General features: G+C 33.2%; 1 protein-coding gene across 1 annotated transcript in view; it reads left to right on the top strand.

Annotated features, from left to right (window-relative positions):
* The first annotated feature begins 815 nt into the window (after positions 1 to 815).
* LOC111043317 (ubiquitin-conjugating enzyme E2 R2) overlaps positions 816 to 24,371 on the top strand; it is a 35,510-nt gene continuing 11,954 nt past the window's right edge. Inside the window, exons 1-2 of the mRNA XM_022328230.2 lie at positions 816 to 1,434; positions 13,436 to 13,522. Of these exons, the coding sequence (XP_022183922.1) occupies positions 1,258 to 1,434; positions 13,436 to 13,522 (264 nt within the window). The 5' untranslated portion in view covers positions 816 to 1,257. The remainder of the gene's footprint in view (positions 1,435 to 13,435; positions 13,523 to 24,371) is intronic.

Genomic DNA, 24,371 nt, shown 5'->3' with positions numbered 1-24,371 from the left:
CTATCTGATTTTGCGGAAATTATAAAATTGTATAGCCTACTTGGAAAATATATCTTCAACGGAAATCACAGAGGTGCAAATTTTTTTTGCACTCTAGATTTTGCAAAAGCACAAGATCATTTTGCATGCAAAAATTGGTTCTAGAATTTCAACTATTCTTTTTACATGTTTTAAAATCATAACTACAACACATTTTGCAAGCACAAATTTTTCATGTTCATATTGTCTGAACAATGGACTCTTGGTACCGCATGTACAATAATTTTCCAATGGATATGAGATAAGGCGACTGACACTGTATTTTGAAATTAATGTGTACCTACTTGGTGGATATTATTGAAAGGTTTCTAAATTGGAGCTTGGCTTGAATACTTTTTATTTAAAACTATTTAAGTTTTCACCAATTGGCTCTTATACCATTTTGAGTCTTGCTAGTCGCATAGTCACAAAGCTGGTACGGTATAGCCCACGGTATATAGAAGAAGATAGAAGCTATATAATATAAGATAGAAGATAGAAGCTCTTCTACATACCCACGGTATATAGAAGATTTTTCATCTAAATACCGTGGTATAGCCCAATAATATCAATTTTATTTTCCCTCGAATTTAGACTTTGTTCTCTTATTTAAAGAAAACGCACACAATACCATAATAATACTAATAATAGTTATTAAAAATATCTAATAAACATTAACTTATACAGTATAATAATATTAAACAATTTTAGCATTCAAATAACTAGCGCCATGAAGATTCAGTGAAAAGTGTATAGGTAGCGCTAGCATACGAGAATAATGATTAAAGATCTGCGCAGAACTTCTATGCGCACTTCGTTTACCATTTTCTACAAAGATTTTGGTCTGTTCATTACTCAAGACAAGAAGAGAACAGACAGCTGATTTCGTTTTTAGTTGTGGTCGTGATATGATGTGCATTGAACACTGTAATTTTCTGACTTTATTTTCATCTCTTGTTTCTTTTGTCATTAATTGTGCTTCTTTTTAGTATAAACATTACTATTTGATGCATATGGTGTTTCTATAAGTGTAATTAACGTATTGCGATTTGTTAAAATTGTGTAAAGTACTTTTCCAAAGCTCAACTCTTGTGCGCGAGTGGTTGTTTGTAAATGACGTCATTTTAATATTTTATCGAAATTAGTTGTAATTTGCAGTTACTGAAATTTGTATATCCATAACCAGGTACATCATCCATAATATTAAACGATAGTTTGTGCTTTTGAGAAGAAATTATCATGGCTCAACAGCCTACTGGTAGTGCAGTAAGAGCGTTAGCTCTTGAGTATAAGAGTTTACAGGAAGAACCCGTTGAAGGATTTCGTGTGAAATTAGCCCGTGAAGACAATTTATTTGAATGGGAAGTTGCTATCTTTGGACCTCCAGAAACATTGTATCAAGGTGGATATTTTAAGGTAAGTCTATTGTGATACTTTAATTTATTAATGTTAGGTTAACTTATATAGTTTTATAATGTAAGTACCTAGTTGATATTTTTTGCGCTACTGATATATTATTGTCTAAATAAAATAATATGTTCTCTACATGGTTGATTTTCAAACAGCATTCAATTACCATACTTTCATGCATTTAAATATTGATGCAATTTTTTGCCAAATAATCTAACTTCCTCAGATTTTAATTTGTGTAATCTGGCACTCAATTTAATTGGAATATATTAGGAATACAAACCAAGCTGATAATAACTTGGATGAAGTTACGGTTTGGTGCGTTTTTTTTTAAAATAGGCTTAGCCTAATCCAAGATGATGATTCCAATTGTCATGTCATTGGACATCGCTAACACAAGATAGGCCTATCATTGCGGATTGGGCAAAAAATCAGTTCTAGAATTAGTGAGCCTTTTGACATGCTTTGATGTGAGTCAGCCTATGTCATCTATGAAAAAGTTACTGTTAAGCAGCATGATTTTAGAAATATTTTATTTCTAGGCTAAGTTAAGTTTCTCAGATTTATAAAAAACATTATTTTTGGCACATTAACAACTTGTCTGAGCAATGAAAGAAAGTATTAAGCCTATTTATAATTATTTCCCTTTTGAGATCTCTTTTTTAAATTATTATACCATTGTCAACTAACTTGAGTGTTTTGACACTTTTTATTCATACAGTATGCTATACTTTGTTACTGCAGAGTGATTAGTAGGCTATATATTATGGTGAGTCCTATTTAGGTTGCACGAAATAAAATGTCATGGTTTTACTATTTAATAACCGTTGCTGGTTCACGGTAAAATTTAAAATAATAGAAACAAGCAATAAATAGGCTAATCGATTACTCATTACAATTTTAGAACATAACTTATCCAGACATGATTGCAATTGCACACCCAAATGTTCATATTGCTCCTCAATGTATATATATTATAATCAGTAAGAAACCATGTATCAGTAACCCCCAACTCCATGAGATCCTGGCCCTCGGCCCCTTCCTTCAAATTTCGGTCTTTGGGTAGGATTTGAATGATGCTATATCAAAGGTGTTGAAATAAAGAATAGAACGCAACATTTCATAATGTGGCAGTGGTTTTGCTATAAAGTAAATATGCTGAACCACCTACTTGAAGGACTGGGGTTCCAGGTTGGTAGAAGAAAAGTTTTCCAGACAATTACAATAAAAGTAGCCTAATCTGTATCGTTACTCATCCTGTAGAGGTGCTAAATCCCTAAATCGAGGCTCACTAAACTCCACAAGTGAGTGAAGTGTCCATTCTTACCTTCACAAGGTGAAGAAGAAGGGTTTCTTCTCCAGCTTGGTGGCATGTCTAGTATTGCCCAACAATAGTAAGCTATAAATAATGTGGCTTTGGAAAACTTTTCTAATCAGGTATGAAACTCGTGATAGTTTCTTGTGCACATGGAGACTCAAGCTACTTGAAAATACTTTCGAGGAAAGTATGCAAACACGTAATGTAGGCTAATAAAGCAATTTGTGTGAATACAAAAAAATATTTTTATCACTCAACTGTTTTGAACTGGCCAGTTAATATTCTAGTTATTACGGTGCTCTTAGCATCATCTTGATTTATCCTAAATATCCTATATGGCAAGAAGATATCTCGAGTTTAGAAACTCAAGTATTATATGCTTACAGGTATATTGTTTTCTTTAATAAAAATAATTTGTATAGTTAACGATTTGTTTTTTTTTATTCATCGTAGTATTATGGTTTTTGGATCTCCACATGAACAAAGAGTCAATTTAAAAATATAGCTTAGTGTGTAGCCCAATTTAAACGCCATTTTGCATTGAAAAATGATCTATTAGCCAGGTTTTTGATTAATTGAAATTTATAGTCCTTGGTGTGTTGCGTAGTTGTAGAAAACTCTCAATCTGTGATGTTTTGACTCCGTCTTCCTGCTATTCTTCTCTCTTGCTTTCTCATCTGGTGTAACTAGTGTTGTCTCTCTTCAGGCGACGCAAATAGCCACAGGTCAGCTGTGAGCAGTTGGCTGTGTATCTGATACAATGCCAGGTCGTCAGGTGGTTCACTTCACCCTAGCCAATGTTGTTCAATCGTTTCAAAAACATACCTTTCTTCACTCTTGCTTTTCTAAAATATTTATTAGTCAAATTATGTACATCAGACTTCTTTTTCTGTTAATGGATAACATCAGTTCCATAAAAATATGTTTACAGTTACAAAGTAAATTGTAACAGTGAGGTTATCTTTATTGATAGCTTATTATTGAAAGATCATTCAACTACATACTATAATGTGGTATATATTTATAGCTCAATCCAAATGCTGTTCCAAGTGAAAGATTACAATAATTAACTAATTCAGATATTGCAGATACTAGTGAGTTGTAAAAATACACTCAGTAGAATTATCAATGATTTTTTGACAAAATTGCAATATTTGATCAGTTTGGTTCAATCTGAGTATTTATTCAGTCAGTACAATTTTTCTGTGACGTGTGCAGGGAACAGGACGTAGCTAATCTCAATTTTTTCAATCTTCAACTTATAATTAAACATAAACTAAAAAACACCATTAATCTCTCGTATTTTCGAGAGAAATACGCTGTAATATTTAAATGAAACTGTTCAGTTGAATTCAATGCCGTATCATTCCAAGGAAATAGGATTCCTGGAAAGAGTTGTCTGTTGTCAAAAGAATGGAAATTCTTATACCGTTTTGTTGTTCAGCACCTCTAACGTCCAAGCTATGGTTTTTTTTAAATCACTTTACTTTATGGTTGCTCGAAATCCACTTTGAACAGAGAGTACCTTCATGGTATCTTTTATCGTCCCTGCACAAGTCTAAAACATGCGAGCATTGGGCTATTCTCACAACATTCAGATAGTGCGAACCTGCAATAGTAAGATATTTAGATTAAAAATAGCTAGTATATTAAATCAATTCAATAGTCAATTGAAATAAAATATATTTAATATTAATATTATTAATAAATATTTGATAGATAATTAAATCAATGTTTAGGCTCAATAATATTATCTATACTGGTGTTCCCTTCAAACACTAGTGAACCTTAATTTCACTAGTGAAATTAAATAATACATTATAAATGTATAATGTAATATTAATAATAATACATTAGTTTTGAAACGAATTCCAAAACCACTGGGCACTGGCTTATTAAAACAATTTGAAATACTAGTTTCCAGTTTCGGTAAAATCTGTGAGTTTACTAGGGATTGATAATGGTGTAACAGCCGAAACTAACAAGATGTAGCATGTTGTAGACTTGTATAATTGCTTGGATAATATGGATATGGATAATATTATCCAAGCAATTACATAAGTCTACGACATGTTTCATCTTGTTAGTTTCGGCTGTTAGACCAAAACATTATCATATCACTTTCACATCAACACACCTCATTCAAACTCAATGTTGCGAGCCTCTTCTTCAAGAATATCTTGAAACATAGTTTTATCTGGAGGTCTGTTGAGTTGAGTTTTGTAAATAGGATTAGGAATAGTTGCCGAATTTGTCGGTGAAGGCCATAAACTTGATTGTACAATGCAGGACCTCTTGAGCGCAAGGTCAAGCTATCGATCTCCCGGCATAGCAGGCCGTGGCCTCTTTCGTACTCTGGCACTGAACAGCCCGAAAATATTCTTCTCTCTTCAAAGTATTCCCTGTTCATGTTTGATTTCGTCAACATTGATTCTATTTCTGATTGGTTGTCGTGCTATTTTAGACTCGTTCGTTATTGAATGCACTCTCCTAGCCGTGGTTTTCATTCCTCAAACAAAGGCTCATCTCATCTCATCTCTATTCACCGATGTTGAAGTTGAACTATCCGAAGCCACTGACACTGAGTGCTTTGACATCGCTAATCATGACAGAACACTTTATCTCGATTCACAAATAAGTTTCCAATGTTCGTGCCCTACATCTACATGAATATTAATTATTACTGTATATAGGAATTAACTGTTTGTTTTGAGTGAGAACTAGGTCAATGTTTGAACAATGTGCATTTGTCATTGCTAATGGCTTAGTAGCTGTGTAAACGGTATTGAAATAAACGTCAATAATTGTCATTATGTATTTATACTCATTATTGATTCTAATCATCTATACTATAATAAAGGAAAGAACTGGCTTATACACGTATACACTGGCTTATACACTTGTACACGTACGGGATAAGAAATTTGCGAATGATGCATTATCACGTCTGAACTACTGGACTGATTAACTTGAAACTTTGCATGAAGATTCTTCATTTACAGAGGATGGTTATAGGCCTATTTTCAATTATTCAAGATCATTACATCAAGTTTTCAGTTTGTAAAGTTTTTAATTTGACCCTTGCGGAGCACGGATTACCTGCTAGTCATGAATATATTTATATTCATCAATGTTTATGTTTTTCTCCTATTTATACATTTTTAAACGTTTCGTTTATGACTGGCTATGTTCATCTATCTATAATAAAAAAAAAAATTAAATGAAGGGATTGGTTTATACGTACATGTACGGGATAGGAATTACACAATAATTGACGCATTCACATCATCACTTAAGAACTAATGAACTGTTCAACTTGTAATTTTATATAAAGACTCTGAATTTATCGAGTCTTATTCTTATCCCAATCAACCAATTAATTTGGTAATGCAATAATAAAAATTATTCAGTTTGTGATTCAAAGTTTATGCCACAATAAAAGCCCTACCATAGTTTTCCCCGAGTGAACCCGTGGCGTAATATTGGTAGCATTCGCGATTCATGAATGGAAAGGTTGTGGGTTCGAAAACCAATCACTCTTTCTTTGATTTTGATGAGAGTTTTCAACTCTGATGAAGATTATCCACGTAGTTTTGGCATAATTACAAATAATTTATTATTCAGTTTTTCATTTTTCCTGGACATAAGGAGATTACATTTTATAAATCAATTTTTTCCGGTGCAAACACGGGTTACCTAAATAAGATCATTAAGACTGTTTGATATCATTTTAATGTCATGTCCAATGTTATTCAGCAATATAGATTTAATAAATCTAAAATTTCTTCAACGCTATATTTTATGGTGCCCTGAAAAAACAAAAATCTTCTTCGATTGATTCTCTTCAAAAATGTTGTGTTGGGAAATAATGCTGAACATTTCATAAATTTTTGCTAATGATTAAAAATTTTGAAACATTGAATAATTCGCAATCTATCTAGGAACTATCTACCGACGACAGTGAGAATTTGATTAATTTCAAAAATATATAAAATTTGAATGAATCTTTGTTTAGCGTTATCACATGTTGTTGAACTCAATCGTTGAGTTATCGTGAACTACATTCAGTTTTTATTTGGCCCAGAGTAGCTATATTGTTTAAAATTAAACATGATAGATTATTGTCTATTGCGTTATGGAGAGTCATGTGTCGTTCCCCTATTCTTTAGCATGAAAGCATGAGAGAGATTACAGTGATGTGTTTCAGTCTTTTCAATTTACCAGTTTTACTCCCCCTTAGAATAGCCTCACTAACTTACACTTTAGCCTCGTCTTCAGTGGCTTATAGACTACGTAATGTCCATTTCTAGTCACTTCAATCAGTATTCTATTCAACTCGTTTTTTTATTCCATTTAACGTCTCCAGTCAATCCTCTAACTGATTTTAATTGCAGTATTCGATTGACTTACATTTAATTACTACCTAGATTTTTTGCTGAGAGTTCAACCTTGGGTGTTTTTCACACCTCCTGTTACATGATCTATTATTTATTCTTGCAATTTTATATTCAGCAATATTTCTTCCAGCTCTCAAACTGCAAATGAATTACTGGTACTGTAATTTTAACAGAAATATCAAATTATAATGTTCTGTGGTTCGTGACCACGATGATGGTTACTTTTTTTCGTCTAAAAATAGGTACTGGTCTCTTTACCTATAAGTTGAATTTTCTTCATTCGAACTATCCCCGAAATTTACATCTTGTTGAGAAGGAATTCGCTAATGTCGGTTAAATGGGGATTTAGCCAAGAATAAGTTTAAGGAAGTAGCAATAAAGTTGGTGACGAAGGTTGCTGGAGGCTATTAATTGTTTGAAACGTCATTGACGGTGCTCGTAGAAGAATGCACGAACTTATCGAGGGACATAACCTCACTTTCGGGTCATGTAATCGACTTTGAATCTTCTATTATTAAACTTGACTCGGCTTCTTTGTGAAACAAAGATGCATTTGACTCACAAACACACTATGTGATGCCGAGTTGCTGTGCAATTGCAAAACAAACTTCGTATGAATCCCTATGTCACTCGATCAATCTTTCACAAATTCTTATTGAAATTTAGTGATTAAGAATTTATTACTTTTTGCTATCAAAAAGGCAATAGCGATAATAAATAATATTGCTGTAGAAATGCAATGCATGTTTTGTATTAATTAATGCACTAATAGAATGGAAATATATCAAATTTCTTTCCCGATTAGCCTGCTACTTTTAAATTTCTCATATTGCTTATTTATTTCTTATTGTTACACATTTATATCTACTGACACATCCTTCATCAACTACTGTATTAGCATTTTAAAATCTTGTTTTTATGTACAGTATTCAATTTTATTCGATTCAAATGGAATTGAGCCTTAATCATTCAAGCTAATATAATAGGCTATTATATTTTCCTACAGTTACCTTGAAAAGTGACCATTCCTGCACTGATTACAGAACGCAAAGAATCACTTTTCCGCTCTAGTGCGCAAAGTATTACTTTGCGTATTATCTTGCAGCCATCCCAATCAGCTGTTGACATTGTTGGCATGTATTTTGAATGCGAATTTGTTCTATCTATATTTTTTCTGATTTTCAAATAAATAAAAATGAGAAATCAATAAATTCTACATTTTGAATATTATTAATTTTTAATTATTTCAAAAAATATTTTTTTCATTAATAAATTGATTGATTAAGATTAAATTGATTGATTGATTGATTTAAGATTTACTCAAAATTTTTCTAATTAATTGGATTAATTCAATTTTTAATTTGAATAAATTATCGATTATTAGTTTTCAATATGATTATCAAGTTTAAAATAAATTAAAGTTGTTATTAATAACAAAATTATACAGACAAACATTTGATGGATTCCAGCCATCATTTTACCCATAATCAACCACTCTCATATTCAATGGTAACTGTAGGAAAAATTTAATGTGAAATACGTGCGCAAAGTTCCTCTGCTGCACTCAAGAAACCATTCCGCCCTCGCCTACGGCTCGTGCGTAAACGTTTCTTTCGGTGCAGCAAACTGTCACTTTGCGCACTAGTTGCACAAATAACTATTGTGTGTGAAATTGAGCTAAAATTTCCATCTTTAGTGTGAATAACTAGGTAATTTTTATATATTGTACCAGAGATGAACGAAATAATTAGTTGATGAGAAATAATCAGAGATAAACGAAAAATAATATAGTTTTTGTTACTCTATTATTGTACATCCACATAATATTGGCTCTTTGCATGTGGAAGATAGGCCCGCGCTTGATTCAGGCTTTCAGTATTGATAAAATTATTCAAACTGATGCTATTACGAGGCACTACTTTTTCTTTGGAACTGGAAATGATATAGAAAGAGAAAGTAAAAATGAGAACGGATGGCGTGGCGTGTGTAGTGCGAATCCTCCAACTCTACAATTCACCTCAACAAATCGAAAGTTTCTAACGCGAATATATGAAGGCTGTACAGTCTACAGTCTATGCAAGAGTACCAAAGAGTCCAAATGTAATTTAATATTTATTTTTGTGATTGAAATATCTATTATCATTGATATGAGTAAGTCTTGCTTATTTCGTTCAGTCTTTCTCCCAAATCTACTCGATTCTTACAACGAGTCCCAATTCTATTCAATATTTTTTTTATTATTAATATAGCTATTACTATTGATATGAGTAGGCATTGCTTTTTTCGGCCTTCGTCCCAAATCTACTCAATTCCTACAAAAATAATGACATCTATTCAGTATTGAAATTCAAATTTGATTCAAGAAATTCAAAAACGTTGAATAAGCTATTATTTTTGATTCGTATCCATTATTAATTGTCATTACACGTTATTAATTTATTTGACAAAATACTTAGATTATTATCATACTCATATATAGGGAATGGCTCACTCATATACTCATATGGCTCACGAGTATTGCTACCTCATATTTTGTGTCCATTCTCTTGTCCTTTGTTCTATTATTATAGGTTTACTATTCAAGTTTCAAGCATTTGAAATGCATGTGTTTGTTAGATAGTACCTATTTTGCATCAAACATTTACTGTACGGTAACAATAGAATACAATAAATGAAGCATGATTATGTATTCAACCATAATTAAAATAAGGTACCATTTATACACTTGAAGGAATACTTACCAATAAGTTTTATCTTCATGAAACTTATGTTCTGTAATAATGTAATATGTTTGTCACTGTAATCCTTCCCCACATCTGAATAATTTGCCTTTCAATCTAATCAGCCAGTGATAATGAATATAAAATGTATTCTGAAAGTCTGGACAGTGACTACCATTTCTAGCGACAGGCCTTGGATGCTCGATTACCTACACAGGTATAATGGCACTAGTTTCTTATCATCTATATAGATATAGTGTTATTGCGCACTGCGGAAGCAACAGCGATAGCACAAGGCGAGCCGCTTCCAGTGCAGTATATATAGTACATCTCAGCAAAGTGTATAGGAGGTCCAGGCGCCATTGCCTTGCTGCTTATTTCCGATACGGATAAGACACGCTTACACTTTCAAGGCTTGCCAATAATAATCTATAAAAAGGCGCTATCACACTGTACAGAGCACCCGCATCTGCCCATCTAGTCAGCGGTGTCCTTAAAAGATGCCAACAATTGATTAGTAGTAACTAATTAAACGGCTTGCAAAACTTGTGCTGTGCTACTGCGCTTATTTTCACTCACCTCGATCAGTGCAACATTCTACAATGAATTGGAAAAAATTAAATGATTTATTATTTAGTCCTGCTCTTGATCAAGTTTATTTGAACGAGGTTGATCTGTAATGATAATTGTGTAAATCATATAAATAATTTATTCTGTTGCACTTTATATGGTTGCCAACTTTTAAAGAAATGATGAGAGAATGTTACTTTGGATACTAGTATGTGTGGGCATGAGAAGGGTTAAATATTATTCATTCATGTTTTTAATTTTCGGAACAAGATTTTTCAAATTAATCAATATTTTACAGTTTGAGTGCTAAATGAGAGGAATTTTGTTATTAATTTGGATTTTAATCTTTTTAAATTCAAAATTTCTTGTTTCAAGTGTTTGTTTAGAAAATTGGACAACATTTTATTAAGTGGAGAAAACATAACCTACTTTCTGGACTATTTTAATGAATCAAAATTCGGGGGAGGAACAGGTTTGGGCTGTGCCTGTTGATCCTCCACCAAATTATTTTGTATTATTGAATCAATTAAATAATGATTATCAAGCAATGTCTTGAAATAAATAATTAAAATACAGGGTTATTACAAAAGATTCATCGTATTTTGAAAAATCATAATTGCTCATTCTAAATGAATACTTCGGAAATCTTCAAATACTTCGAGCTACGAAATCTTCATATCAATGGAAAGAGATAATTCCATAGTTTTTTCCAATAAATTGCCCCCCCCCCCCCTATTAGACTAGGCAGCCAGGACGTGCAGCCAGCCAGGCAACCAGTTTATTTATAATAACTCACAATACAGCAAAGTTTTAAAAGTTGGAAGGGATAAGTCAAGAACAGAGATGAGAACAGACATTGATGAACTGTGATGGATGGTGGGATGATGGAAGTATCGTGTAAACTTATGCTTCTTGCATCCCACACAGAACTGACCACCTAGGAACTACGAGACCTGTTTAGAGCCAATGTAATAAATAATAATTCTATTTTTCGTAAGGATGGTGCTTAGAAAGCACCATGCTTTCGGTTGTGTTTCGGGGAAAATGATGAAAATGATTACTGTGTCTAATGAGTTCCGAACATCTAGAAAGATATTTTGAATCTGATCTATCAATGGAGTAGAACTCAAGCTCCTATATAACGGGAGTAAAATGGCCCTTATCCAATTTGAGTTATTATATACCACAATAATCACTCTCCTAAGTTCTGTATTTATGTATAATATATTATTTATTTAGCTTATCATTGTTTTATGTGCACTCTACTAATAGAAACTGTTAGTAGATGAACTATTAGTAAATAATTTACAATGGCAATATAAACAAAATTAGTAATATTAGTGAGTTATTTTGAAATGGGATCCCAATAGTTGTCACTTAAGAACAAGAATTATGCATCCAAAGTATACATTGATGGAAGTAGAACAGCTAAATTTATTTCATTTTTTCAAATTCAAAATTCCATTGTTTGTTTTCTGTTATGATCAGTCTCTCCACGTTATTGAAGGCACTTGATTTTGTTGGTACAAATACTTCTATTGGCTCTATTTTCAACAACGTCAACTTTGAGCTACTTAGCTAATCAATGAAATTTATAGACTGATTGGATAGTTTGATTGTTAACAACTATCATGATAGCTGTAAGCTCCACAAAAAGTGAATGGGAAATGTTTTGTTTAATGTTAATGCTTTCTGTTTCTTATCACACTTTTTTGTATGCCTTGGTTTCATTCTTTGTTGTTGACCTTTCATTTCAATTGTCATTATTTTCTTAATTGAGGTGTAGCATTTACTGCGAAATTGAATGTTTAAGTGCATTGTCCTGATTATCCTGTCTTTTAAACATTCAACTTTGCGTGGAAATACTTGTTGATCGTAGACTAGAAAAGTTTCAAAGGTCAGAGTTATATACTGCACTGCTTCCTCTTCAAGATTTCAAGGTTCCCCCTTCTCTCACAATGTCTAGCCTTTATTCATGTAGTTGTAGCCCAAGAAAGGTTTAAAAAAATGAGACAAAGATGAATTTTCTTATCTAAATTTGTTTGATAACTAATACTCTCATATGAAGGTAATACATCTGAAATTCATTGATTTTCTTTGTGTACTCGGAGCTATCAATTCAATAATATTCAACCTTCAATCAAATTTAAACGAGAAAATCAACTATAGTGAGAATCACTTTATAAAGTCTGTGAAAATGATAGGAACGCATTGTTGTCACTTTTCCGTTTCCAACCCCTTCTGTGATGAAATGAAAAAAAAAATCTGTAGTACATCTTCTGTAGTCTTCTGTAGTACATCTGTAACTCAAGTTATCCCCGTATATCCGATATAATTGTATATCCTGTTTTTTCTTTTCCGACTATTGTTTGCTCTATCAAATAAAAAAATAAAATGAATAAGAATAATATTGTTGCTTGTTATTTGTTGATTCTCGTTAATTAGGATTAGTTATTTTTCAAATATATTCCATTCTTATTTAACGGAAATACAAAGTTAAATGCTGTAAATTTTATTCATCAAGAAAATATATCTTCTCATTATCTAATAATACATATTGGTAATTGAGATTGAATATTTTGTTCATTATATTATTTCTTCATAGCGTTCAACAATTTGGCATCGGCGCAGAGGTGGAAGAGGGTAGAGCTATCTACTGTGTCTAATGACAGAGAAGGATAGCAAACCAAATGTGAAACCAAATGAATCAAAGTGCTAACTATATGAAATGAATCTTACTATATTATGTTTATAATTGAAATGTGAAAACGGTTCATGAACAGTACATAGGGTACATGGAAAAATGGCTTTTGCTACAACCATAAAGTAAGTAAATATTATTCTGTGATCTCTGCTATAACTTATTACCTTTACCTTATCGTTAGTGACTTATTATTTATTTCCTGTGTTCAGCTGAGCCATACATTCATTACAATGTTTCATCGTCCTCTATTCAGCAATCTCAGTTTTACTCTAAGGTTCATTATTTTGTTGTTTTGCAGGCGCACATGAAATTCCCACCCGACTACCCATATTCGCCACCCAGCATCAGGTTCCTAACAAAAGTCTGGCATCCAAATGTGTACGAAGTGAGTATTCCATTTTCTATAAAATCAAACATTTCAATTTATAATATAACATTAGAATAATATTATAGATTTTTAGTCTCAATCTTTAACCTCTCAAATTTATTTCAAGTTAAGGAATAACACAACATTAAACAACATTAACATTAACATTTATAATATAACATTAGAAAAATATTATAGATTTTTAGTCTCAATCTTTAACCTCTCAAATTTATTTCAAGTAAAGGAATAACACAACATTAACATTTATAATATAACATTAGAAAAATATTATAGATTTTTAGTCTCAATCTTTAACTTCTCAAATTTATTTCAAGTAAAGGACTAATTAATTGACAAATTATGTAATTATAAATGTTGATTAATATTGATTTATTATACAATTCTAGTAGCTATTGAATGCTTGAGTCCTAGGGAAAGTTTAATTGTGAGAAAAGAATAAGAATAAGAATTCTTTATTGCCGTTGAACAAAATTAATCGCAATAGGCAGTGTCAATATGCAGTAAAGCTTTAGAATACAAACATACACATAAAAAGTCATATTCAAATATACTTAATAATAAATATAAGTCAGGAAACATTACAATACAATACTATCAAAATATTTAAAAATTCAATAAAATATTATAAAAAAGCAGGCTATTGTAATTATTATTATTTTTGTATGGTACTTGATAAACACCTGGAAAACCACACTGTTACTGATTATACACTAACATTTACTACATTTCAAAGCACCAAACATCATCATGATTTTAAATATTCGTCGACCGAATAGTAACCATTCTGTTTTAAAATCAAACTAACTGCATTTTTAAATCTATTAACAGGCAGGGTTTTAACATTTACTGGCAACTTATTAAACAAAGCGAATTGTAAAAACATGTGACTTTTCAAACTCTTGGTCAGTCTTATTTTAGGGGTAACAATGTTTTCTTTATTCCTTGTATTATAGGTATGGTAATCACTGTGTCTGGGAAAGTTCTGTAATCTTTTTTTCACATGCATAACATTATATAGAATATATAAAGATGGCAAGGTCAGAATACCATGTTTAATGAAGTGTGGCTTACATGATTCTCTCTGGGGAAGGTCTAGGATAGCCCTAATAGCTTTTTTTTGCCATATGAAGACTCTCTTGTGTGTTGTCGAGTTCCCCCACATTCTAACACCATAAGCCAAATGAGAGTGAAAAAGACCATAATATGTCATCATTACTGTATCAGAGCTTACAGAATTTTTCAGTCGCCTCAGAAGATATACTACTCTGGCTAAGCGTTTACATAGACCATCAACATGCTCCTCCCAACTGAGTTTAGCATCCAAGATTATACCCAAAAGTTTCACTGGTTTCAAAACTTCTTTGTCAAGACCTGCTGAGTGTCCCAATTGAAATATTATTTTCTCCGTTTTCTCTTCATTTATCTTAAGCTTATTGGTTGAATACCATGTTTTAGCTTGTACCAAAGATCCATCAAGCTTCTTATTGATATTTTCTATGCTCACATCTGACTGAATTAAGGTGGTGTCATCAGCATACATCACGGAAAGACCCGATACATTGAAGCTAAAATCGTTTACAAATACCAAAAAGAGAAACGGTCCAAGTACCGATCCTTGTGGAACACCAGCATATATATTCAAGAAATTGGAACATTTACCATCTATGATAACCCTTTGCTTCCTACCCTGAAGATAACTTCTTAGGAGACTTAGCTCCTTGCCTACAATACCATAATATTCAAGTTTTTTACATAATATCTCATGCGAAACCAAATCAAAGGCCTTGCTCAGGTCTATTAGACTGGATCCTACCATACATTTCTCCTCAAAGCATTGCAAGATTAGGTCCACAATTTTTTCAACCGCATCAATTGTGGAGTGATTAGGTCGGAAACCATACTGGTAGGGATACAATAAGCTGTTATTCATGAAATATTCATATAATTGTATAAGCAGGCAAAATTCTATAATTTTACTGATAATAGGTATGAGAGAAATCGGTCTGTAGTTCGAAGGGTCATTATGATCTCCTTTCTTTAGAACAGGTGTGACTTTGGACAACTTCAGACAATCAGGGAAGCATCCCATGACAATAATCAGGTTTATAATAAACGTGAGGGGAAGCAGAATAACGTCAGTTATCTCTTTAATTAAATAATTAGAAATTCCATAGAAATCTTCACTACGGGAGTTACTCATTCTATTCACAATTGCTTTAACAGAAATCATATCCACTGTCTTCAATTTAAAGTTATATTTCGATTTAGGAGCTTTGATCAAAAATTCTAAAAATGATGCTTCACTTTGTTCCTGAACCTCATTTTGCATTGTATTCGATATATTAGAAAAATGCTCATTCAAAACGTCAGGAGGGATTGTAATTGGCTTCTTGAAGGTTTCAGTATAAGTTTCTTTTTTTACAATCGACCATGCAGCTTTACATTTATTGTTTGCTTTTTCGATAAATTTACTATTATTTATTATTTTGGCTTCTATCAACTTTTTTCGGTAAAGCTTTCTTACATTCTTATAAATTTTTCTATCATCTTCATTTAAAGTATTTTTAAATTTACTGTAGGATGTCAACAGTAAAATGTGTAATTTTCCAAGTTCAGGTGTGTACCAGTTTGTCACAGATTTTTTCTTGCTTCTACTTTCGAATGACAATCTAGGACAGCTGCTATTCAAACACTCCACTACAATACTTAAAAGAGCTTCAGCTGCCTCATTTACATTATTATTGGATTTGTAAACTTTTTTCCAACAAACATTCACAAGAGACTGTTTCAAATTATCCAACTTTTTCTCCGAAAATAACCTGATAGAAATTGTTTTTCCAGGGCTTTCATCAATTTCATTGCACTTATTTGGAGATGATAGCTTATTTTCTAGATTAAAAGATACACAAACACCCGCATGGTCCGATATCAAACCCTGTTCTAATTGAGAGACTTGAACGTATGCAGCAGAAACATTACTAATTACATTATCCAGACATGATTTGAACCTAGTTGGAGAAGAGTTTGCACAATATAAATCGAATGATCTCAACAAATTCAAGAAATGTTGAGTACTAGGTTCTAGGGTTTTTATTATATCAACATTGAAATCGCCTGCCAGTATTAGGTATTTGAAGCCTTTAATCCTATTGGTAACAAATGTTAATAGCCGCTCTAAATTAGTGATAAACTCTTCAAAATTAGAGCTTGGAGTACGATAAAGACTTATTACTAGGGCATTCCATTTGTTAAGCCTAATAGCTGACGCCTCACAACTAGTCTCACAACAATAAGATGATATGTCAATGTGTTTAAAATCTAGCCCTTCTCTAACTAAGATCGAAGAACCCCCATAAGGAGAACGTCGACAATAGAAGCTAGCCAAAACAAAATTTTGAGGAACATAGAAGCAAATTTCCTCCTCTCTTAGCCAGTGCTCACTCAGGCAGATTACCTCAACTTCCCTTTTATTTATAATAGCCTCCAGTTCAAAAAGCTTCATTCTTAAGGATTGAATATTCAGTGACCATACTATTAAATTTCTCTGAAGGTCCTGTTTTTTGCATTTAGAAATTGGTAGATCGCGAAAGATTTCAACAGGACCAACAATTAGTTTTCCGAGTAGCATTCTCCATACCCTAGTTCAATTACTCTTCTATTATCAACTGAACACTTCATTAATTTGTCAATCTTATCAGCCAGTGCCATCTTCCCTTTCCTATTTAGGTGAAGGCCATGCCTGGTAAACATATCTCTTTGCAGGTCTGAGATATCAATAACCCTCACATTACTAAATTTCCCACACAATTTTTTTATTTTACCATTTATTTTTCTAATTTCAACATTAACACAAGACCAGTCAGGCAGGTCATGTCTGACTGGAATTGTAGATACTAAAACATTAGTGAATACCAACAACTGCAGAACAGTGAGCAGACCTCTCAAAAATTTGGCAGACTGGTTGCAATATACATCATTGGCCCCTCCCATTAGCACAACATGGTCATCACTGGTCATATCAGCACTATCACTTTCAACATTACGGGCAATCGGGCTTAATTTTGCACCCGGCATAATAAACCCACTGACTGAATTAGATTTGCCTGAATCCACACTGTTGAGATAGTGAACCAGGTCACGACCGTGACTGTCACTGAAAATTTTAATCTTATTTTTGTTCCGCTTACCAAGATCAGTATTTGTTAATTTCTTCTCAACAGAACTATTTTTAGTTTTAGAAGTTCTTACCTGTCTAGAAACTGAGAAATTATTATGAATGTCATTACAAATTTGTGCCGTACCCTGAACAGTATTTTCTGAATTTCTACATTCTAGTAATCCTAACGACTTGCTAGACATTGTTTTTGGTTTCAGTATCTGACATAAATTACAAAGAATCCTCCATCTATAATTGGCCGCATTAAAATTAGAATCAAAAGAGAGACCCTCTGTTAAATTAGTTATACTGTTTTTTTCACGAAACTTGAACACTTCCTCAAGGAAAAACAGGGCGAATACTCCACAATCATAGTTGTTGTTCTGGCGAGGACAAGGTATATAAGCCAACCTATCTGAATCAAAAATCGAACTTACTCTCCCTATCAGAGCCTCCGCATATTTATCATTGAGTTCACCCATTGAGTCCAGCTTAAAAAACACCTTACCAATTTTATCAAACAGCACAATGCTCCAATGTGAACCACACCAACCATCCCTAGTACTGGAAGGCTGATTATCATTCACCACAAAAGCAATTATATCATTTTTATAGACAATTTCCTTAAGGAAGGATAAATCTGCGTTTTTATCATTAATTATCATGCTAGTTATCGCTGGTAGAACAACATAATTTTTACCTGAAAAAGAATCAATCAAATAGTTACAATAACAGTCCATATCCGTATCAGTCAGAAGTTCATTTTTAAGAAAATGACTAATCCGATCCATAAGTGTAGCCTCACGAGAAGACGTCTCCTCACTCTCAACTCCCGCAGCCCGCACTCGCGATTCACTCGCCGACACCTCCATCAGTCGAAAGTCGAGCTCCATCGAACGATTGATCGCCGCACTCCATTGCTCCTCGAGAACTTTTATCCTATCTCTCAACTGTAGATTCTCAAGCTCCAAGGCAGATTCATGGGTTGTTTGAGACTTATCACAAATATTAGAATCATTGAAATTGATCTCTTTGCCAACATTAGACGGAGATAATAGCAGCGACTCCTCGTCGGTTTCAATAGATGATATAGCCAGACTATCATGTGTATGCGACCCATTAATTTCTCGAATAATAGATGCACTGCTATTTGTCTTTATCGATACAGAACAGTTTTTGACAAGGCAACGCCAGGTAATATCACCTTTACTTGTGCAAGATCCTTTTCTAAATTTAACATTATTATATAAAATAGCAGGGTTGCCCTTTGACGTTTTGCTCTTTTCTATTGTCGATTTCATATTAATCTTACTCGATTTCACATTCATTGACTGTTTATTTGTTTCAATCGTATAGAGCTAATTCGCATACAAGGAAAAACAATAGAATTTTGATTATGCTTATCAAAAGAGTCAAAGGAAGAGTGAGTCAAAGGAGATTAACAGCGCCAAGAGGGCCTTCAAGGCAGGAAACAATTTGGAAGCCCGTGGAAGGAAAGAGTTGGAAAAGACCAAGGATAGTAGCAGACAATCACACGCAAAGATAAGCAAAATTGAAATTCTTTTCCGATTAAGTAAATTAATACGAAGAGAAAGTGACCCGGTGCGTATATTTAAGTATTGGCGCGGCCGGTTTACCGTAGTTATCGTTGGCGTAGGTCAGTTCAGATTAGCTGTTTCGGAATCAAAAGTTACTAACATTCCGTTGTCAAAATAACCAAAAACTCCGGCTACCAAGTATACAATTTACGCCAGTCTATATCTATAGATAGAAACAGAAAGGCCGCTCATCAAATTACCAGCCAGATAAGAGCAAAAGCCTAGTCTCTAGCAAAAACAAGCAGTATTCTCAGTCGCTTGTCAATCAATCTATCACTCTCTCCCTCCTTAATCAGTATACACAAGCACAGACAATCAGAACAGAACACTGCCGAAAAACAGTTTGTCACAGTTTAAAAATGAGGTTAGAAACCCTCAATCGCGAATAAAGTGGATATCACAAGTCTTTACTTACAGTTCACAGGGTCCAAGTGTGATTATAATATTGAACGGCACTATTTGGTTAGTATGATAAAATCTAAAACACTTAATTATTCACTTTAACTGGTAAAATCTCTAATAAATGAAGAGCTACTCATAATGTCAACTTCCCTGTACCTGCGCATGCGCAGTTCTCCTGACTGCAAAGTGCTAAAGTGCAGTGCCTGACTGCAGACTGCCTGCAGAATCTTGAAAAGATTCAAATGTGAAGCAAAAATTGTCCTATCTTACATGACAACTGTTCATTGTTGATCTATAAGTGATGGGAAGCATTTTATTGGTCTCAAAACAATAATTTTGCTTCATCATTGTTTAGAGTGACTAAGAATATTCTAAAAAACTTGTGCTACGATGAGCTCGGCCAAGTCGGTCCAAGGTTTTCCACTGACAAGGATTTCTGTTCAAAGTCTAATAAGTTGTTAAACTGCCTTTGAAACCCGATTATTAATCAAGCGGATTCTAAAGTTGAAATTCAAACTAAATTCCATCCGAACAATTTTTTAATGTTGAAGTTCAAATGTCGGGAGTCACCTTTCAATTCAGGAAGTTTAATTCCTGAATTTCTTGATTTTTTACTAGACTCATACTAGGCAAAAAGTTCGTAGAATACTTGTTATAGTTTTGTTGGAGCGACGACAACTCTGTCATTTTCATATTAATTCCTGTACAGTCCACACAGATAGATACTTGGTAAATAGAAACATCATGGAGAGAATACTTGTCTACAGTTGATAGCACTTATTTGATTGTAATGTATGTAATGCACTCATTCCAATATTACTTATACTATTAGTTCTGTGAACAGTAGACCTCGCGCAATTATAAACCGCAGCCTCCTCTTATACTGTCCATCAGAGTAAATCCTGTCTGTATGTCGTGTCGGCGAGATATCGATGTGAAAACGGCTAATGGCTGTTGGGGTTGGTGTATCAAAAATGCTAACATCAAAAGCTAATCTCCTTCAAGACATACTGGCAACAGGACAGCCCAAGTTCAAAGCAGAGAAAGTTCCAGAGACAATACTATGTTATTTTAGTTATTAATTGCATGCGTTATTGCACGCAATCAATAGTTCATTTATTTATTCACAATGGTGACAACGGGTTTCCCCAAATATGTCTCCTTAACAATAAAAATTGTTCAGATACAAATGAAAAAAGAAAAATAATGATAAAAATAATACGAACTTATGCAATAATAAATAAGTACAAACAACAAAAATACCACCTAATTCAAAAATGAAAAATACAAAGATTTCAAATAGGCCTACTTATGAAAAAAGTAAAATAAAACAAATTGAGAATTTAAAATTCAAAATTTCAAAATTCTAAAAATTAAAGAATATAATAACAAATAATGAACAAAAATGTTATCAATAGAAAAACAAAATTTATAACTGAACGACGTCCGAAACCATATGCACATCCACATTGATACACCAACTATTGATTTGATCAGATCATGCTTACACAAGGTTTAATTATCATATAACACTTTCCGGAATTTAGCGCGAGAAAACCAGAAGACATCTAGGCGGCCAGACAAGCTGTTATAAGTTCGTATCCTATTTTTAATGGTGTATAAAAATTGCATTCAATGAGGCATGCAATTTATAGTCTACACAGCTGCTGATTTTCACCAAGTTACATTGAGATATTGAATAGCATGCGTCATGGCATGCGACTTATAGTCCACTCGACAGCTTATTTTTTATGATTAATAATTCTATAGTCTGATTTTTACTCTAATATTAGCGTATGAAGGAGGCTCCTTTTTCCTTTTATATTATTCTTGAAATGCAAAATTTCCAAAAACCTTGTATATACGTCGACGCGCAATTTAAAAAGGAACATACCTGTCAAATTTCATGAAAATCTATTACCGCGTTTAGCCGTAAATGCGCAACATAGAAACATATAAACATTTAAACATTAAGAGAAATGCCAAACCGTCGACTTGAATCTTAGACCTCACTTCCCTCGGTCAATAATTATTTTACTTTATTAATTTTCTGTTTTTTTTTTCTCTTAAATCTTCAAGAAATAAGAAAATTGCAGTAAACGTTTTAAATACAGTAGGCTATTCTCTTGCAATGAAGTTTCTGATTTTGTCACCTTTTAGTATTATATCAATCAAATTATATTATTTGTTTTAAAATCATTGTTCTCAAATTATATTTATTGGAGAGGAATCTGAATGTTGTTTTGAAGCTGTAGACTTAGTAGAGTCTATGTATAATCAAAAGATGAGCAATGAGCAGAGGGGCAGTGATGAGAACCAATTCGCAAGTAAAAGAGAATAAAGTTACTTCCTTGATCGCTTTCAGACATTTCAGCTAATTATAGTGATTATCAGTGTTCTTCGTCATAGCAAATGCATGAAATCATTGTCTGATTGAATGCGGTAAACTAAATCAATTCCTTGACCTTTCGTGAAAGACCCTGTGACGATGGCATTCTGCCACCGAGTAGACGATGAGACGACAAAATTTAATACTAGAAGTTTTTATATTTTGTGTGTTTCAGAGGATCTATGAATGTTAATTTTCTGCTTTGATTTTCTAATTTTGAGTTACGATTTAATACTTTTGGCATCTAGAATGCGGCTATTGACAATTCATCTTTACTAAGTGAAGAGGCTCTTTTCGTTTTCATGAAACTTGATTCCCAGTATTGATTGATACCCTCATGATATAAACCGAACTTGTGCCAATATGAAAATATGGTTAAACAAATATTTCCCTTTTGAACAAAATTTCGTAAAAAAATTGCAAATTAACATCTTATTTCGTAGACTTTCAAAAGTGGCTGATTAGAGATGATTACAGTAGATGCATTCAGGAAGCAGAACAATTATTCTAAGTTGATTCTAACTCATTTGTTTCTATTCCAACTAATCATTAGAGAAATACATATACTGTAGACATAGCTTGCAATAGATAATTCAATATTTTTAAGTTATGCAAATAGTAGATTTGAAGTAAACAGTTCTATCACGGCAGGAAAGTATGCACATAGTTTGAATTCGCCCTCCTCAATTTTCTAGTGTAGCATGTTAGTAAAGCATTCTATCTCAAAGGAAACAAATTTTTTCCTTGTATTTAGATTTAAATACAGTTTTTGATGTATTCTTCAACTCAATATGAAGTCAATTAGTGATTCTTGAATGAGTTACTTAATGATGACTATTTCTTGAAATTTTCAACAAACAATGGTTGTAATTCTCTATTCAAAGATGATTAGTATTGATCGAAAATGATTTCTTCAACTGGAGAACTATTCAGAAGAACAAAAATGTGGGTTTATAGGTTGGGGCATATGAGCTAGCCAGGCGCAGAGGGGAGTGAACAAACAAATAACACGCCTATTCTGCTACTGGCATACCCTTCTCTTCTATCCCATTCAAGAAATCTGTCCTACTTCGCTTCGAATTGACTCATTTTTAATACCAATTCCTGCGTCACAACATGAACAGATTCATCCAATTTCTCTGTAAGGGATAACATCTTCACTCACTTCTCTCTCACTTATTGCAGCAGTCTTATCGATTTATCTTGGCTCTCTATTCATTGAACCCTTGGTTCTTCTTATTTATAAAAACCTCTGTATGCCCTCGACTGTCAATTTGATCCCTCAGTATATTCTTTCCAAGGGTTTTGTTTGGCTTCTGCCTTTTGCTAGCAGTATTGATTAGAATAAGGTCAATTTACGCAGCAGGGTGTCTCTGATTTTATCATGCTGCTGAAAGGAATTTTCTGATTTTGAACTACTACTAAACTAAATCAGAATATAAATTATTCAATCCTTATTCACGAATATGATGAGAGTTGAGATAACAGGCAAATTGTAAAAAAATGTACGGGATATTTATTTTATTAGTTCATCCATTTGCTAATAGAAGTAAACAGTACTAGTTTTACTAAATTGAACTGAAATCAATATAAGTTTTCGAATTTTATACTTTTTATTTTATGTTAGAATTAAAAAGATTACAATCAAAACTGGAAGTTCAAGCAAATTAATAACCCTATATGAAGTTAGTTTGTAATTTAGATTGATTGTGCTCACTGAAATATTTCAATATTTCTCTTTGTTAATTGATTTGGTACGTGTCGCTTTTATCGAATGACGGCATATTGTCGACCTTGTTCTAGTTGTAAGCAGTACAGTCACAGCAGCCCCATGTCTGGCATGTCTTTTCCTATTATTTGTTGTTCTCTGTGAGACAGAAGAGTTGGAGGTTGGAGTCGCCCGATTTACCAAGTTTGTTTCATTTTGCTCGCAGCAATCAAGAAGTGAATCTCCAAGTGGTCGCTTTTCATCTTCTTACTTCTCAGCTCTTCTTTGCTTTGTTTAGATTTTCGACGTGCGGTCGGGCAGCTAGGGGGGGGTAGGTTGTAGGGGGTGGGAGGGGGTACCACGAGTGGTTCCTGGCCGAAAACCGTGAACAAGAAAGGAGTCAATGCCCGCTGGCTGGCTGATGGGCCTGTACTTTCCATTCAATTCACTTTGTTCAGATACTTGGCTGCTCGATCTCTCCACTTTAACCAAACTTCACTGGACAAGTGGAACAGTGATTATCTCACCGCCCAACATTTCAATAATAGCGGTGAAAATTATTAATTAGCTCATGCTTATTGGTCAGATTATAG

The sequence above is a fragment of the Nilaparvata lugens genome, chromosome 2 (genome assembly GCF_014356525.2).
Source record: "Nilaparvata lugens isolate BPH chromosome 2, ASM1435652v1, whole genome shotgun sequence".
NCBI lineage: Eukaryota > Metazoa > Arthropoda > Insecta > Hemiptera > Delphacidae > Nilaparvata > Nilaparvata lugens.
This window is presented reverse-complemented; position numbering and strand designations above follow the sequence as displayed.